The following is an 18,248-nucleotide window of genomic DNA, read 5'->3' as shown; positions in this document are numbered from 1 at the left end:
TGCTCAGCCCTGAAGAAGTGAGACGTCCAGAGCTGGAGTGAGGAAGAGCTGGGGCTTGCCTCACGTCCTGCCCTGGGGACAGCCTCCTGCCCTGGGACCATCTGGAGCCCTGGGGGGTGTCTCTCATCACATATGCACTTGACATCATGGCCAGACCCAGGAGGAAGCCAGGAAGCCTGAGGCAACTGTGTCACGATGCTGGCGAGATGGACGCTGGCTCTGGAGAGCTGGACTTTTCTCCCCGTGTCTGGATTTCGGCCTTGCAGAGTACCGGGTGCTGGGCCCACACAGCTTGCTGCACCCACACAGGGTGATGCATGCATTTCCCACTCACTGCTTTTGGTCAGGGGCTTTTCCTGGGTCCCAGGGACCCAAACAAGGTCATCTGCCCAGCATTGTCCAAATCAAAGTCTCACAGTGGGAGGGGTGCGAGGTTGTGTCAGGGGACTCTGGGAACGTGACAACCGAGGGCTGTGCTCTATTTTAACACGATGTCTCATGGAGATGTGTTTCCACGCGTCACTCAGGGTGAGATCATCAGGAGGGCAAACGTCCAGAGCAGGTGGATTTGACCATATTTCATAATCATATGGGCAGTGTCTGGACACGGCGGAGGTCGCACAGTTAGGACTCGGAAGACGTGGACGGGCCCTTGGGGATCTGTCCAGCCACCCCCTCCACACTTGGTGGGGGACATGGAGTGACTGCCCATTATTCTTATAATAAGACCAACGTTTAAGGAGCGAGGACCCCACCCCAGGCCACTTTGCATTCCTCATTCCAGAGCCGGATGTCCTTTCCGCTTGTATTTTCAGCTGATTTTTAAAAAGAATGTGTTGGGAGGGGGTGAGGCACGAGCTCTCCAGAGAGCGGCCATCTGAGGAGCCTGGCTGTTCCCTGCGCTCTCAGTGAGAGGACGTCCTTCCCTCTGCTCCCATCCACGCAGCTCCTCCAGCATCTGCTTCCTGCATCCTGTGAGCCGTGGGGGGTTTGCCTCTTGGCAAACGGGTTCCTCCGGGGGAGACTTCATGGCCACCAGCTGCTAAGTAGAGGAGCCATGGGGGCCTTGGAGAGAAAGGCCATGGGACACTGCTGACCCCAGGGATAGTCTGTGTGCCTTCACACCAGGGTCTCCTTCCACCTGCTTCCCGGTGTGAACAGGGGCTGGAAGGCCCCTCCCTGGGTGGTCCTGGCAGACCCATCACCTCTGCAGGCCCGCCAGCTCCTGGCTCCCAGGCAGGGACCTGCTCCTGGCCAGGTGCTCCTGTCCTGGGTGCCTGCAGTCCCTGGGCGTGTCCTCCCCAGGACTTGCAGTCCACAGGGCTGGTTGCTCAGGTCTCCCTTACATGGCCTTTGGCTCTGTGAGGACGGTGTCTCGGCCACCACTCCTCCGAGTGCCTGAACTCTGCACATCTACTGGACAGGTGCGTCCAGGCCGACCACCCTGCTGGTGCCTAGGTCTCTTCAGAGGCCTCCCGTCAGGTGTGCTGCCATGGGCCGTGGCTGCCACAGGGTCCCTTCCTCAGGCAGCAACCTGGGGTGTCTATTGACTAGAGGGGGTGGCCCTACTGCTCATGCCAGGCATCCCCGCCACAGTGAAAGGTCAAGTGACAGTGAAGACAGGCACCTCCCAGCACGGAAGGGTCCACCATAGAGCTTGTTCCCGTTTCCGGGGGATCGACTGCTGTTGGTGATGGTGATGCTATTCGACAAGGAATAAACCACAACCTGGGTGACGGCCAGAGGAAGAGGAGGAGGAGGACCAAGAGGAAGAGACCACCTTGGACCCCTCTGACGTTGGAAAGCCGTTCCGGACACTGTGCCACATGCTATCTTGAGTGACTTCCATGTGGCCTTTGATCGGCTCAGCTGCAAGGGCTTCTGCTGCCTCCAGGAAGGCGAGTACCTGTGGGACCCCTCAGCTTTCCCTTCCTCCCTCTGTGAAGGTGTCCTGCTCTGTCCCCTGAAGATGCCCAGACCTTCCCCGGCTCTGACAGCGCAGGGCCTGCTGAAGCTCCGGAGCGGTGGCTAGAGGACCTCCCTGTGCACTTCCCTCTCTTGGGCCTCAATGACTCTCTTCCCTTTGCGTGAGGTCATTTAAAAAGCTGTCAGCAAAATGCTGCCCTTATTGCAGGGTGGAGACTGAGGATGGACTGGGGATCGCCAGCCCTGTGTGGACTCAGCTGCTGTTCTTCTTGGGTCTCTGGGTCAGGGGACCACAGTGAAGGAAGTGGTCCTCAGAGAAGATTTCATCCACTGTGCCCGCCTTAGAGATGGGGTAACTGGGCCCATGGCAGGGCTTTGGTGGCCACTAGCCTCGATGTCTCTGGTGCTCCTGGGTTGGCCAGGAGGCTCCCGACCCTGCAGTTTCTGCTGCCCACACAGGCTGGCTGGGAGGAGCTGGCAGGTGGTCACTCCATGGCGGAGAGACTCAGCCCTGGGGCGCTGCTCATCTGCCTCTCTGTCCTGCATGGAGCCCACACTGGATGGAACCCCAGAGTCCGGAGGTTCCCTTTGTGTCACCTGTGCACTTAACAAAGAGAGAAACTCGGATTTGATTCTAGGGAGCTTGGTCGACTAAGCCCGTCCAACTTTCCGAGAGGCACCGTAACCCTGGGTGACCAGGCCAGACCCCAGGTCTTTCTGGCCCAGAAACATTTTTTGTTACTTAAGGTGTTAAAAAATTTTTTTGGAGATAATTGTAAATCAATAAATGGTTGCAAAAAATAATGAGATCTCATGCGTCCTTCACCCATGTCCCTGGACGCCAGCATCTTGTATAACCACAGGACAAAACTAACATCCACTGACCTCATTCAGAACATACGAGCTTCACCTGCCCCTTTGAGGGTCTACAGGTCTTTGGAAGTGGCAGATTCGGAATGATTTGGGTTTCTTAAAAATTTCAGAACTTGCTATTGCTTCTTTGTCCAAGGTTTCCGGCTTCTGAGTGCTCGTGCACGATCGCTCTCTCTCTCTCTCTCTCTCTCTCTCTCTGTTCTGGGGACTAACCCCTGGGTGCTCACCCACTGAGCCACATTCCCAGCACTTTTTATTTTTTATTTTGAGGCAGGGTCTCACTAAGTTGCTCAGGGCCTTGCTAAGTTGCTGAGGCCGGCTTTGGACTTGAGATCCTTCTGCCTCAGCCTCCTGAGCTGCTGGGATCACGTGGCCCTTCCACCCAGCCTGGCTCAACAGTGTCTCTTTTGGCTATTTTGTCATGAGTCTCAAAACTCTGTGGGTACCGAGTGGACTTTGGTCTGTCCATTTCTGGCCAACCCTGTTGTCCACTCCTGACGGTCTGTCTGCAGTGCACGGAGCTCTCCGGGCACTAGCCCTCTGCCTGGGTCCTATGGCTTCTGCTGGGAGGCCAGGCTGGCAGCTAGGGGGTCCTATGACATTTGGCCACTGGTGGCCTCTGCCCCTTCATGCTAGATTTGGGCTGGTCACTCACAGCCCACAGGCCGGGGCAAGGAGCACTCCACAGGCTCCCTAAGAGGTGAGTGGCTGAGCCTCCATGTCTACAGCAGTGGAGAGCCCTTCTCTGCCTGGACACTGTGGCAGGCTGACAGGCAGCCCTCCAAGAGGCCCAGGTGCTCATGCCCTCAAGCTGGGACTGGCTGTTTTGTTGGGAGGATGAAGAGTTGGCACTTGTGGAGGTCATGGGGGAGCCGGCCAGCGCCAGGAAGTGGTCCCTGGATTCTGGGGATCACACCTTGAACGTACAGCACTGTGCACACGAGGAGGGAGCGGCCTTCTCGTCTGCTAGAAGCCATGTAGACCTGTCCCTGCACCATTGGCTATGTGGGGCACACGTGGCAGACATTTCTGCCACCTGCCACATCTGATTCCCGGGTTTTGTTGGCCGTCCATCTTGTTGAAGGCCTTTCTTTGGTATCTGGATGGAGAGGCACCCAGGGCTCAGCAGTGTGGACTTCCCCTGTCAGCACCCTGCTCCTCTCTGGTGCCATCTGTTTTCCCTCCTCTGGACCAAGTTCAAGACACGGTCCCCCACGTGGCACTCTCAAGGTCACTGTGCATCTTTTCAGACCTCTGGAGATGCAGTCAGAGGTTGGATCAGGCCCTACCGGGCTGGAAGCCAGGCCGAGCCAGCTGACATGAAAGGCTGGCCTCCACCACGGGCCTTCCGCCTACCCTGTGTCCCCGGGTTCAGCGCCAACCTACGTTTCCATCTTAATTTTTATTACCTGACCCTTACCTGACACTGTGTTGAATTTTTTATTTTTATTTTTATTTTTCTTCTGGCCAGAGAGACATTAGGCCAAGACAGGATTATTTTTAATTGAGTGAAAGGAATTTTTAAATGCAGCAAGTTTTTGTAAAAAGATTGACTTCTGTGAATTCCACTGGGAATACGTTTCATAACAGGAATTTCACAATGTGCTGTGCTCACTTCCCTGTGAAATTGGCTGTTCCTGAGCGCAGAGACACAGGCAGGCTGGGGTTGGCGCTGGCCTCGGAGCCACCACAATGCAAGGCAGGCTGGGGGGGAACAGCTGGTCTGGCCCCAGATCCCTCCTCTGCCATGCCCCAAGGTACAGGGGTGAGTGTGGATGCAGGCCAGGCCTGATGTCACCACACGCTCCTGAAGTGGCACCTCCGTGATGGGGACAGGTCACGGGCGTCCCCAGGGCTCTGCTCTGCAGTACCCTCCGTGGCTTAGGCTCCACGCTGGCACCTCCCAGAGGTCCAGGAAGGCCTGGGTCCCCTTCGGCTTTTGAGATTCTTCTTTTTAAAAAACACACTTTTGGTCATCACATAGCAGTTGTGCCTATTTACAGGGCACAGTGAGATCTTCCAGGCATGTGTATGGCGGGCACTGAGCAGATCAGGGCAACAGGTACCTCTGTCACACCACAGGCTTGTCATTTCTTGGGTTGGGGACTCTCCAAATCACAAGGTTTCCTCTTCTGTGAAAAAGTACAAAGAAGAAATTCCAAGCCAGGGTGATAAAAATCATGCTGTTTCCTACATTCCTATCGATGGCGTCGGCCTGAACCCACCGTCTACAGAGCAGGTCGCCCTCACAGGCCTTTGGAGGAGTTGCCTCCATGTGCTGATCCACAAGGCATTGCCCAAGTGTGGCAGTGGAGGACGCGGGTCATACAGGTGATCAGGGGCTCTCAGAACTGTGTCCTCAACCTTATCTGAAGCTAGACCTAAAGTGACTTTGTTGCCATTTATATAAATAGACCCAGTACAAGTGCAGCCCCCTGCTTAGCCTAGCCTGTTTCCATCAACCCTGGGCAGGTCACAGGCACGCTGTCACCACAGTGCTGTCCAGCAAAGAGGGACCAGGCAGGCGGCTCAGTCCACCTTACATCGAGTCCAGCAGGTGGCCAGCTTAGCAGACATGCACACGCCACCTACTTCTGTTCTCGAACGCCAGGGAAGGCAGGCGGGCGGAGATACCTGCAGGCAGAGGAGCAGCAGAGGGGGAGAGGCCGCCAGCTCCACAGCGCAGCCCCGGGAGGCCTCAGTCCAAGGGTCCACCGGCTGGAGCCACCATGGCCCTGGGCCAGGGCCACCCAGACCTTCCCTGTCAAGGGCCGCTGGACTTCAGGTTCAGTCTGCGTCTAGGGAGGGAGGGACAGGTCCTCCCTGTCCAAGCTCCTGCACACCAGTGCCGGGGACAGGGACCACCCAGTCCAGCACGGCGTCCGGGCTGGACTTGCTGCTGTGTCTCTACCAGCCTCACAGGTTCAACCCTTGGACTTGAGCTGCACAGACAAGGAAACCCTAGAAGCTGCTTCTAGGCAGCTGAAAGAAAGTCCCGGTTGGGATTTACCCTAAAGGCATAGAATTTGAGGTATGGGGGGGGGGACTAGCTTCCACTTCTATTTGGATTATTTCTTCTAAAATTTGAAGAAAACTCTAAGACTCAACAGTGCGGCTGTTTAAAAAAGCTGTGAGTCCTGGTTAGGATGTGGCACAGCTTGTACATAAAAATGACGGGCGGAAGAGTGTTTACGGATGGGAGGATGCTCACAGGTGGTCAGCTCCTCCAAGAACGAGGTTTATGAGTGCATGCATGGAATGGATCCTTTCTCTGCAAATTCGTTTCTGGCGGAGATTTTGGGGGAGCTCCGCGCCATGGGTCTGGTGAAGAGGAGGAGCCCAGGCTGGTATGTATTTCTGTCTGTGCCGAAAGTTAGGCCGCTTTTGATCTTCATTAGCCACTGGGTTGGTGGCCTTGGGCAAACTGGCCTCAGTGGCCTCTGCTGTGTCATGGGGGTGGCAGCAGGGTTACTGCACTCTAAAAAGAGGCAATTCAGCTGCGCTAATTCAGATGCACGTCTGTGATCTCAGTGATTTGGGAGGCTGAGGCAGGAGAATCGTGAGTTTGAGGCCAGCCTCAATAACTTAGTGAGATTCTACCTGAAAATAAAGAAATTAAAAGGGCTGGGGTATAGCCCAGTGGTTGAGCACCCTTGGGTTCCATCAGAAAACAGAAAAGGAGGTAATTTATATGAAACATTTAGAAAAGTGCCTGGCATCCTGTGAGCCCTAACAGATGGCGCTGAGAGCACCAGGTGCTTTCTGGGCTCTGAGCAGCTCTTCCCTCGTCCTTCCACTGACCCATCCTTCTCTCTCCTCAGGGGTCACATTCTCCTTCTTCTGGAAGACGCAGGAAGAACAGTCCAGACCCATCCCTTCTGCATATGGGGGACAGGTCATCTCCAACGGGTTCAAGGTCTGCTCCATAGGCGGCAAAGGCTCCGTGGAACTGTATACACGTGAGAATTCCATGACCTGGGAGGCCACCTTCAGCCCACCGGGTGAGTGTTGGCATGGACCCAGTGACAGCCAGGCAGGACAGCCTGCACAGCGCTACTCCCCACACTCGTGCCCTGGGTTCCCGGTGTGGTGCGTGGTGACGGTTGCTGCTGCATGTTCCCACACACAGATACAGTAGTGCAATGTGGCAGCTCGGCTCCCCAGCACCTCCCTCCCTCCCCCTCTGTCTTCGTCCACTGTACTCTATTGACCTCCCTTGAGTTCTGTGAGACCCCTCCCTACATTTCCCCTCCTGTTTCCTCCCCAGCTTCCTCATATGGGGGAAAACATGTGACCTGTGACCTCCTGAGCCTTGTTTATTTTGCTTGACATAATGCTCTGGGTTCTACCCATTTTCTTGCAAATAGCATGATTTCATTCTTCACGGCTGAAGAAGATCCATTGTGCATCTCACCACACTTGATTTTTTTTGGGGGGGGGCTTCTAATTAATTTATTAATTAATATTAAATGAATATATAGGGGTAGGGTTGTAGCTCAGTGGTAGAGTGCTTGCCTCCCATGCACGAGGCCCTGAGTTCAATCCTCAGCATCACATAAAAATAATAATAATAATAAATAAAAATAAAGATATTGTGTCTATCTACAACTAAAAAATTTTTTAAAAATGAATATATAAAACATAACATTTTCATTTTCATCTGTTGTAAGCATACAATTCAATGACATTAAATACATGAAATACATTCACAATGCTGTGTGACTATCACCACCATCTAGCCCTAAAACCATTTGTTATTTTTTTTTATTAATTAATGAATTTATTTATCTTCATTAGGCATATATGACAGAAGAATGCATTTTGATTTATTGTTCACAATTGCAGCAGAGCTTTTCATTTCTCTGGTTGTACATGGGGTAGTGTCACACCACATGTGCAGTCATACACATATCTAGGGTAATGATGTCCGTTTGGTTCCACCATCTTTCCTGCCCCCATCCCCCTCCCTCCTCTTTGCCCAATCACAGTTCCTCCATTTTCCCCATGCCTCACCTCATTATGGATCAGCATCCACTTACCAGAGAGAGCATTCAGCCTTTGGTTTTTGGGGGATTGGCTTACTTCACTTAGCATGATATTCTCCAATTCCATCCATTTACCTGCAGATGCCATGATTTTATTCTCTTTTAATGCTGGGTAATTTCCATTGTGTATCTACACCACATTTTCTTTATCCATTTGTCTATTGAAGGGCATCTAGTTTGCTTCCACAGTTTAGCTATTGTGAATTGAGCTGCAATGAACATTGATGTGGCTGCCTTACTATAGTAAGCTGACCTTAAGTCCTTTGGGTATAGATCAAGGAGTGGGATAGCTGGGTCGAATAGTGCTTCCATTCCAAGTTTTCAGAGGAATCTCCACACTTCTTTCCAGACTGGTTGCACCAATTTGCAGTCAGGGGCTCCTTCTTCAAGAGGCTCCCTGGGCAGGTGACCAGGAGGGCAGGCTGTGCCTCTGGCAAGCAGCTTCCTGCTGGGTCAGACCTGGGCCTGCAGCCCTGAGTAGGAGCTCTGGCCTCATGCAGGTGGTTGCGGGAGGCTGGGTTTCCATGTCAGTACCAGGGGACCGGGTGACCCTGCAGGTGCTCAGCTGTGGCAGGGGTCCTGATGGAAAGTGGTGAGCTGAGGGCGGGGGTCAATCCCCCTCCTGCCCCCACTTCCAGGTTTACCAGGTGGTGAGAGAGTGTTTGGGGTGTAGGCTGCAGATTCAGAGAGCAGGGGTGGGGGGCGGATGTGGGGCACTGGGTGGCAAGTGGTCTTGGTGAAGGAGGGAGGGTGGGAGTCAGCAGAGGGGCCGAGCTCATGGCTGGCAGAGAAGCCACAGAATTTCTGCTGGGGGGTTCTCAGTTTCTCTGTCATGGAGTTCACCTGCAGGGCCTGAGGTCACAGGTGTGGGCGGGGGTGGTGTGGGGAGGCTGGGGAAGGCCTGCAGTGGACATTGGAGAAGGGGAGAGGTAACCTGGTCCTCTGGAGGACTTCAGGGTAGTGTTCAGGGAGGGCCCATATGGAGGCCCCAGAGGGCAGGGCAGAGGTTGGGATGGTGACCCAGGAAGGCCTAGGCTGGTGCTCTTCCCAGGAAGTGACAGGTTTGCAGCACTCAAGGGGAGCCCTGACTGGCCTAATGGAGGGAGGGCATGTGGCCCACCAGACTCTGGAGCCAGGCAGCCTGGGCCAGGTCTGGGCCCTGTGCTTGTAGCCACGTGAACCTGGACACCTTCCTACCCCACCTGCTCCCTCAGTTTTCTCATTGCAATGTGAGTGACAGGATTGCTTCACAGGGAGCCTGAGCCCAGGGAGACAGAGCCTCCAGGGAGTCCATAGGCCCACGGGCCCAGAGCCAAGGGGCGCGGGGCCTGGATGTGTCCGCCTGTGCTTGGGAACGTGGGGAGCATACGCTCTGAATTAGCTCCCAGACCCCCTGGGCAGGAGACTTCCAGCTTTGCTCCACACAGCACCGTCTGAACCTTGTCGAGAGCTCCCACTGCCGCTGTCTGGGCTTCAAATCTCAGCACCTCATCTCTATGCCCTTGGACTGGTGGGACAGACAGAACCAGACACCTAGCAGGTTCTTTGAACTTGAACTTGAACGTGTATTAAGATGAACTCAGCCCTTCCCCCAGGGAAACAGGACTGTAAACCGCCCTGCAGGGCAGCGTGCTCTTCACTGGGTCATCGCTGGGATTTGTCCTTCTCACTGTGGAACCCAAGGGCAATGACACCTTGGGCCTGTTTGGGATCCAAGTGTCCAGAGGCTCAAGATTATCAGAAGGTTGCACAATCCTGAGTGAGAGGCCCTGATGTACGACTGGGTGAGGTGCAACCAGTGGGCAGGAGGACGTGTGTCCAGAGGACAGCCAACCATGACATGGTGGTTGACCATCCATGTTGGACGCAGCTTCCTATGGCTGAGCACGGCCCACATGCCAGGGTAAAGGGCGCCTGGAGGCTCACTGTGGAGCTGCCCAGGCAGCCAGGAGGCTGGTCTTCCTGCCACATCATGGCCACGTCACGGCCACGTTGGCTGCTGTCACACATGCTGCGTCAGAGATGAGGGGGCTGCCCAGGGCGGGGGCTGAACGGGGACTTCAGATGCTTCTGCGGTCCCATGCTGGGCTGCTTAGGCCATGTCTCTAGAAAATGTTTTGAACAGTTCTGGGTCTGACCATAAGTTGTGATTTAATTTTAGAACTAAGACTTCCCAACCTCTCTTGGGAATAAAAAGGGGCCATGGGGGGCTTTGTTCTTGTGCTGATGGCAGGTGGGGTATGTGGGGGCTGCCTCCTAGCTGCAGAAGTCACCCCTCACCCTTCTGTGCCCTGCGGCCGGCCCAGAACCAAGTCCTCAGGGAAAGCAGGGTCCCCCTGACCTTCTCCCAGCCTCTCTGCAACTCTGCTGTGCTGTTTTTAGTGGACTCCTGTGTTTCCCACCCTTTAAGACCCCAGCACAGCCAGGTGTGGTGAGAGCCACATACCTCCTGTCCCCAGGCACCCCACTGTCACCTGCTCTACAGAGGGGCCTCACTGTGACCACGAGCCCACGGCGCCATGTCATGGTCGCCCCAGCCTGTGGTCCACCTGGGGGTCCACTCCTGGTGTTGGACACCCTTGGGGCTGGTGAGGCATCTATCCAGACCTTGGGCCTGTCCCTGGGTGGGTGTCTTCTCATGGCTGAGTCACAGCCGTGCATTGTGGGTAACAGTGTCTGTCATGTCTTTTGCAAGCCCTCCTCATGATGCTGTCTCGCAGAGCGGAGGTCTTTAAAGTCTTGGTGACGTCCAGCTGCCGTGGATTTTGTCCATGAATTGTACCTTGGTTCCACAGCAAACAGCCGTCACCAGACTCAGGCTCGTCCCCTGTTTCTCCTGTCATTTCCAGGAGCATCACAGTTTTGCATTTTGCTTTCAGGCCTGCCATACATCTTGGATTGATCTTTTCTGGGTTAGAGGGTCTGGGTTTATTCATTTTTACTTTTGCACTGAGTGCCCAGCGGTCTGGTGTCACTGGGTGGAAAGGCCAGCTTTGCTCGAGGGTATTACCTTTGCCCTTTTGCTGAGTGTTAGTGAATGGCCAGTGCTGGTCCTGCCCAGGGCTATCCACCCTGTCCCCTGCTTGCCTTTCCTGCCCAAGCCGCACCTCCCTGCCTGAGTACTGCGGCTCTTTAGGGAGTCTTCAAGGCAGGGGGGTCAGTCCCCCAGCCATTTTTCTCCCGACTCTGTGGGGCTCTTCTTGGCATTTCCTCTTTATGGACTCTAGGACCAATTTGTTGCTATCCAAGAAATCATTTGCTGGGGTTTTCCTGGAATCTACAGAGCAACCTGACGGGGAGAACTGACCTCTTGCCAGTATTGAGCCCACCTGTCCATGGACATGAGAGGTCTTTCTATTAGTTTAGTTCTTGTTTAGTCTCTTTCATTGGCCTTTTGTAGTTTTCCTCAGATCTTAGGCATTGCTTGTCAGACTTATACCAAAGTATTTCTTCTTCTCTTCCTTTTTTTAAGGGCCAATGTTAATGATCCTTTTTTTTTTTTTTAAATTCTACTTGTCCTTTTCTTGAGGACAGAAAGGCGCCTGATCTGCTTGTTCACCTGTACTCTGTGATCTTGCTGTAATCAGGAACCATTTTCAGGAGGTTCATTTTGTATTTGTTCTTATTCTTCGGGGTTTTTCTTTGTAGACAGCCATGCCATCTGCAAAGATGATTCTGTCACCCTTCTCAACATGCAAGCGTGTATCTTTTCTCTCTTGTCTGTGACATTGTCAGTGCCACCCAGGATGCTAGAGGTCCTGTGAGCAGGACAACCTCCCACCCTTGCTCCTGAAAGGCTGTGTTTTCAACTGGGTTCTGGGTCTGATTGACAGGTGCTCGTGTTCTTCATTTTAAAACTATTTTTTCCCTTTTGCTTGTGGTCACTTAGGTCAGTGACTCCTGTGTTAAAATGGTGAATCTCTGGACCTGCTTTGGGGATTTGGGGAGGGAGGAAAAAGGGCAATTTCTTCCCTGTGCTCCACAGGGCTGATGGAAGTTGGGTCCGTGAGGTGGCCTTTTTTAGGACTGGCCAGGACCAGCAGTGACAGTCATCAGGAAGAGGGTGCGTGTGGCAACGGAAAAGATGCGTGCGTGGGGCGCTCGTGCCCACGGTGCTCAGGATGCTGTCTTGGCTCTTCTCCAGGTCCCTACTGGACTCACGTCCTCTTCACATGGAAATCCAAGGAGGGCCTCAAGGTCTACATCAACGGGACACTGAGCACCTCTGACCCAAGTGGGAAGGTGTCTCACGCCTACGGAGAGCCCAGTGCCAATCTGGTGATTGGGTCTGAGCAGGAACAGACCAAGCGCTACGAGAACGGGGCCTTCGACGAGTTCATCATCTGGGAACGTGCCCTGACCCCATATGAGGTGGCCATGTACTTCACAGCTGCCATAGGTCAGTGAGCTCGATGGTGTGGGCAGGCCTGGTGTGTGCTCCAGGCACCCCTGGCCCTCCTCCCTCCCCAGCCTTCCTTCTTCCTCAGCCGTCCTCCCCTCCCCAGCCCTCCTCCCCTCCCCAGCCGTCCTCCCTCCTCAGCCTTCCTCCCTCCTCAGCCGTCCTCCCCTCCCCAGCCCTCCTCCCTCCTCAGCCCTCCTCCCTCCTCAGCCTTCCTCCCTCCTCAGCCCTCCTCCCCTTCCCAGCCCTCCTCCCTCCCCATCTCCTCCCCTCCCCAGCCCTCCTCCCCTCCCCAGCCGTCCTCCCTCCTCAGCCATCCTCCCCTCCCCAGCCGTCCTCCCTCCTCAGCCATCCTCCCCTCCCCAGCCGTCCTCCCTCCTCAGCCGTCCTCCCTCCCCAGCCCTCCTCCCTCCCCATCTCCTCCCCTCCCCAGCCCTCCTCCCTCCCCATCTCCTCCCCTCCCCAGCCCTCCTCCCCTCCCCAGCCCTCCTTCCCCCCTCATCTCCTCCCTCCCCAGCCCTCCTCCCTCCTCAGCCCTCCTCCCTCCTCAGCCCTCCTCCCCTTCCCAGCCCTCCTCCCCTCTCCAGCCCTCCTCCCTCCCAGCTCTCCTCCCTCCTCAGCCCTCCTCCCCTTCCCAGCCCTCCTCCCCTCCCCAGCCCTCCTCCCTCCCAGCTCTCCTCCCTCCTCAGCCCTCCTCCCCTCCCCAGCCCTCCTCCCTCCCAGTCTCCTCCTCAGGTGTGAGGTGCGCCCCAATGAACTGTTCCAACCCAGTGCTTTCTAAAGCACCTGTTCCCTAAGATAAAGTGGTTAACAATTTACCAGAGGCACACTGAGGCTGTGTTCTCCTGGGTCACAGGGTGCGTGAGAGGATGGCTGTGAGAGGCTTTGGAGAGCAAATATTCCAGGCCCATCACTGTATTTGCCCAAGAACCACCTCCCACGTGCCACATTCCCTGATGGGCCCTGGAGCCCCCCAAATGCCCTCTTCCTGTTTGGCACACAGTGGTCATTCAGCACAGTGGCCTGTATACCTGGGCTCAACTCTCCCCTCTGCCTTGGTGAGCCATGAGACATTGGGAAGTCGCTTTTTTAAAATTGAGGTGACATTTACATAGTGTCAGCTAACCGTGTAAATGTGGACAATTTAGTGGCATTTGGTAAGAGTGTGATGTGTGCAGCCACCATCTCTGTCCAGATATCTGTGTCCCCCCTAAAGGGAGCTCCTGTCCCTTAGGCAGAGTCTCCCCTGCCCGCTGCCAGCCTCAGCCACCAGTCTTAATCATGCAGGTCACAGCTTCCTACCTGCACAGTGGGGGAGGAGAATGCCACCCCCACCGAGTGCCACATGATGTAGCAGGGCAGGGTGTGCAAAGCCACTAGCTGGACGCCCATGTGGCAAGGCCTTGATGTTAGCACTCAGCTCGTGCTAGAATTGTCTCTCCCTGTCGGTCACGATTTCACCTTGTTGGTGCCCACAAGCAACATGCTGTTTATTTCCACTCAGAATGACCTGCCAAGAGGCAGCGGTCACCACACGTCTCCCTCCAGCAACCTCATCAGAAGAGGAGGTGTCTGCTCCTGTCCCTCCTGCAGCCAGGCTGGCCTGACTCTCAGTGGCTGAGTTGATGTGTGTGCCTTCTGTCAGCAGGACTGTGGTGGGGCTGCGGGAAATGCTGACTGAGACACTGTCCACTCTTGATATGGCAGCACGGCCAGCCTTATCCAAAACACACGTGGAGAAGGGACCCCCAAGGGACAGTCAGGGTGCTGGTCTCAAGAGGGATTGGATGCCATGCAGCACTGATGGGTGTCCAGGGCAGCCTCCCAGTCCTGCCTTCCAGTGTCCTCAGAGGAAAGGGGCATTCGCTCACTTGCACAGAGAGGCCCAGTGGAGTGTCCAGCAGAGGAAAACATCACTGGTCTCTGCCCATTGCCCAGGACGCAGACAGCTGTCACTGCGAGAACACCGTGTCATGGAAGACCTCAAGCCATCTTCCTTCCTGACCGTTTGCTGGTTGGTGGCCTCGAGAAGAGCTTCTGCTGTCCCTGGTTCCCCTAGCTGTGGCAGCAGCCCTGGGCACCGGTCGTGTCTGGGCTGGGCCCCTCTGGTCCTCTGCACTTGGAATAGAGGATGTCCCATCCTCGGGGGGTGCAGAAGAGTTGCTGGGTTAGCTGGCCTCCTGGAACACAGACCCTGTGCCCGCCTGAGCCAGGCTGGAGCCCCCGGGATACCGTTCCACCTGGCCATCTGGTCCTGTAGAGTGTGAGTGGGAAGAAGGACACCGGCTGCCCCTGGAGGCCCTCTGTGGGGACTGACATGCCGTTGCCGTCCAGTTCAGTTGGGTCAGGGGAGATGAGTCCAGACTGGGGCTGAGCAGAAACCCAGCCCGAGGGCACTGAGGCCACAGGAGCTGGGGACAGCACTCTGTGCATGAGAATCTGGGTGTTCCCGCGGCTCTGCCAGGCCACAGGTCCTGGAGAGGACCTTTCTCCAAGTGCCTGGAGAGGACCTTTCTTCAAATGCCTGTCCAGATGAGATGGCTTCTTCCAAGCCCATTAGCTGGGGCAGGTGCTGTTTTCTGACTGATTGGTCCAGATGGGGTGATCTTTTCTCATTCGTACAAAGGCAAAGTGTTGTCACCCTGGAAGGTCCCCACCCCGGCCACCAGAGTGGGCGACAGCTCCTCTAGAGATGGGCAGAGGAAGCGGAAGGCTGTGTTCAGAGCCGTGTGAGCTGAAGGCTCCTGTCTACCTCCAGTGGGATCCCAGAGCACACCAGGTGCTCGCGGGATGCGGGTCACTGGGGCTGAGCTGGGCTGAGGACACGGCTGAGCCCCTTTCCCCTCTGCCTCTGGTGCTCACCTCTCGTGGGTGTGGGCAGGTCTGCAGGTCTGCAAGGGTGACTCAGGTCACCGAAGCCACCTTGAGGTCTGCTCCAGCAGTGAAGTTGAATGTGTAGTGCTCTGTCCCCAGCAGGAGGCGCTGGGGTTGGAAGTCAGTGGGGGGTGGAGGACCACAAAGCCTGGCCCCTCAAGTCTGGAAGGTCCTCCATATGCAAGGCCTTGAGCACAGGGCCTGGGAGCCGTCTCCCCCTCCAGAGGTCCTGGCTCACTTGTCCCTTGGATGAAGCACTCTGTCCCAGCCCTGAGACTCAGTCATGTCTATCGCTAACTCGTCTGGCGCAGTTGAAGCCTATTTTTCATTCTTTATTTCTTTGAAGTCAGTGACGCCTTGCCTAAGATCATCTCTTCCCGTGATGATGGTCGTGAAGGGTGATCAAAAGCAACTTAGAATCCAACAGTGGCAGTGTGGGCTGGGAGACCCAGATCCCACCTGATCAGCAGCTCATTGGCCCTTTGCCTTCCCAGCCGCATTCCCACCGGAAACACCCCCAGCCTCTCTCAGATGCATCTCAAGCTGCTAAACTTGGGGATAAAGACAGACCTTCCCTGGGGTGGGAAAAGGGGCGCCGTCTTTGTCCTTATTAAGCGTCACTTACTTTTTCTAGGAAAGCATGTCTTGTCGACCTCGGCCCCGGGCTTCTCTGTGACACCCACAGCAGGCACCATGGTGAGCAGGTGCACTTACTTTGCTCCTTGGGGGGTGTTTCTGTGTGGGCTGGGTGCCAGGAGGGATGAGTTCCATCAGATGACCTGGGCTCTTCCTTGGTGGCAGTGTAGTGTCTGGGAAGAGATCATTGACACAGGGAAACCAACTTTGGGGCTCTTTCTTGGTGCTCATGGTGACGGAGGAGAAGACAACCCCTGGTTCCTGCTGCCAGTCACTGCAGGTGCCTAAAAGGAATGACTAAATGAGATTCTCAATTAGTCTCTCTCAGAGCAAATGGCCCCGAGGTCCCCTACTGGGCAGTGGGAGCCGCCCCCCTGCGGAGCTCAGCTTCCCTCTATGACTTTTCTTTGCTGTCTGAGGGAAGCTCAGCCAGTAATGAGGGTCCCTCTAGAGCCACCACCTGACACTAACAGACTCCCTGAGCTTCCATGTTCCTGACAGCATGCCGACTCTGAGCACCCACCTGGGGTTCAGGTCTTGGGAACTTCGCCTCTTGGGGCTTAGCTCCGTCTGTCGAGTGGCTCCTGATTCAGGAGGAAGCTGTGAGGGGGACATGCCCCCACGTGCCATAGTTCACGAAAGGGCCTGGCATGTGGGAGGTGCCACGTGGGACCAGGAACCCTGGGCTTGCCCGGAACGGCGAGGCCTCCATTCTCGGCAGGAGCTCATGTTGCCAATTTCTTTCAGACGCCCACTGATGCCTACCATCCCATCATAACCAACCTGACAGAGGAGAGGGAACACTTCCAAAGACCTGGAGTCGTGCTGAGTTACCTGTACAACGTGTCCCGCAGCTTGCCCAGCAAGTCCCTCTCGGAGGACACAGCACTGAACCTCACGGAGGTGAGTGCTCTGATGCTCATTTGGGCGGCCCAGGGCTGGAGCGCAGCCACACCACAGCCTGCAAAGTGAGGCCAGAAGCTTTCACATGAGGCCTGGACTTCCAGCTTCCCATGTGCGAGCAGATGGGGTGCCGCTCTGGCTGCCCGTACACAGTTCCAGGGGCCTGTGTTTCATTACCCAGTGGGTTGTCCTGCTCCGTCCTGAGCCCCCCTGGCCTTTGGAGACATTTGGGTCTGAACGCCTGGTCTAAACTCTGCCACCTCCTTGGTAACAGGTGAAAGTTGGAGCTGGGTCTTTGGGGATTCAGCCGGGGGCCATAGGTCACAGGCCACAGTCTGCACATTGGGAATTCCCAAAGTTACACAAAGCACTCAGTGAATGCAACATTTACAGCATGAAAACCAAGATCCTTACTCTTTGTACCTTGGTATACAGTAAGCACTGCATAAGTACTAATCTTTCTTCTGTATGGATTGAGCTGGGCTACAAGAGGTCACTCTGACAGCTGGTGCCTTGTATGCAGCTGGTGCCTAATGAACATCTTGATGAGCCTTCCCTGCCCTCATGTGGCAGTGTTTCCCATGAAGGGTCCTCAGAGGTGTGCAGCAGGCACTTAGCTGGGGTCTGCTTGTTTCGGGATATCTAGGGCAGGGGGAACTCAGCGGTGGATTCATCACTTAGACATTTATGTGCTAAATGCCTGCTGTGCTGGTTGAGTTCACTAATCATGAAATGGACTCTGAATGAGCCACCACTGCCTACCCTTGAGCAGGCTGGCCAGTTAGCAAGCACCTGTGGACAGCTCCATCCGCCCAGCCTGGGATTCTTGAGGGCTGAGCCTGGCTTTGCCCTGCCTCCATGGGGCTTGCAGCCCGGGACACGGCCAGTCCCAAGAACTGTCTGTGGGATGCTGGTTTGAGGGTCCCCCCCTACCCAAACCTTCTGGCCTGGCCTTACGACCTGCTGGTGGATAATTGCAAGTCACTGCGGTGGCAGCAGGCAAATGGGTGACTGTGGCAGGTGCAAGCTGTTACTTCTATGAGCCGCGTGGGCCAGGGAGCTGCTGCAGGGCTTCAGAGTGGTGGGGGGAGCTGCTGGGTGGCTGGCAGAAGTGACGAGGGACGAGGGCCAGGCCAGGCAGGCGAGCACTCTGTGCTGAGCCCAGTGTGGGGCTGCAGGACATCGATGGACACGTAGCTCCATGGCCTTTAACAGGTGTGTGTTTAGAGTAGGGAATTCAGCGCAGGTCCTCTTAAGAAGCACTTCCATTTCAAGCTTGGAGACTTCCTGTCTGCCTGCTTCTTCCCTCGCCGCGCCCCCGCTAAACCTCACAAGCCAGAGAAGCTCAAGTGGCTTCAAGGACCAGACGATTGAAGTGGGCGGGCGGCTGGTCTCACCCAGCTCATCTGCAGCCACCTGATTTCAACCTTTAGCTTGACGCTAACCCTCCTCAGGATTTGCAAGGGAAGCAAGCCCCTGCCTGGAATTTTAAAATGAGAAATCTCACAATTTAAACAAGTGTGCAGCTAACTGAAACATTAAAAAAAAATATTACGTGCAGACCAAATAAACCCATCTCAGAGCTGGGTGCA

General features: G+C 55.4%; 1 protein-coding gene and 1 non-coding gene across 3 annotated transcripts in view; both read left to right on the top strand.

The window, feature by feature from the left end:
* Adgrd1 (adhesion G protein-coupled receptor D1) overlaps window positions 1-18,248 on the top strand; it is a 96,717-nt gene that overhangs the window by 14,855 nt on the left and 63,614 nt on the right. For both annotated transcript variants that reach the window (XM_026408045.2, XM_077796825.1), the window contains 4 exons: window positions 6,621-6,800; window positions 11,989-12,243; window positions 15,752-15,813; window positions 16,501-16,656. In XM_026408045.2, coding sequence (XP_026263830.2) covers window positions 6,621-6,800; window positions 11,989-12,243; window positions 15,752-15,813; window positions 16,501-16,656 — 653 coding nt within the window. The remainder of the gene's footprint in view (window positions 1-6,620; window positions 6,801-11,988; window positions 12,244-15,751; window positions 15,814-16,500; window positions 16,657-18,248) is intronic.
* Window positions 7,289-7,356, top strand: Trnag-ccc (transfer RNA glycine (anticodon CCC)). The gene has a single exon. It is a non-coding gene; the product is annotated as a tRNA-Gly (tRNA).

This window comes from Urocitellus parryii, chromosome 3 (assembly GCF_045843805.1).
Source record: "Urocitellus parryii isolate mUroPar1 chromosome 3, mUroPar1.hap1, whole genome shotgun sequence".
NCBI classification, from domain to species: Eukaryota; Metazoa; Chordata; class Mammalia; order Rodentia; family Sciuridae; genus Urocitellus; species Urocitellus parryii.
Note: the sequence above shows the minus strand (reverse complement) of the source record. Positions and strands in the feature narration are given on the sequence as shown.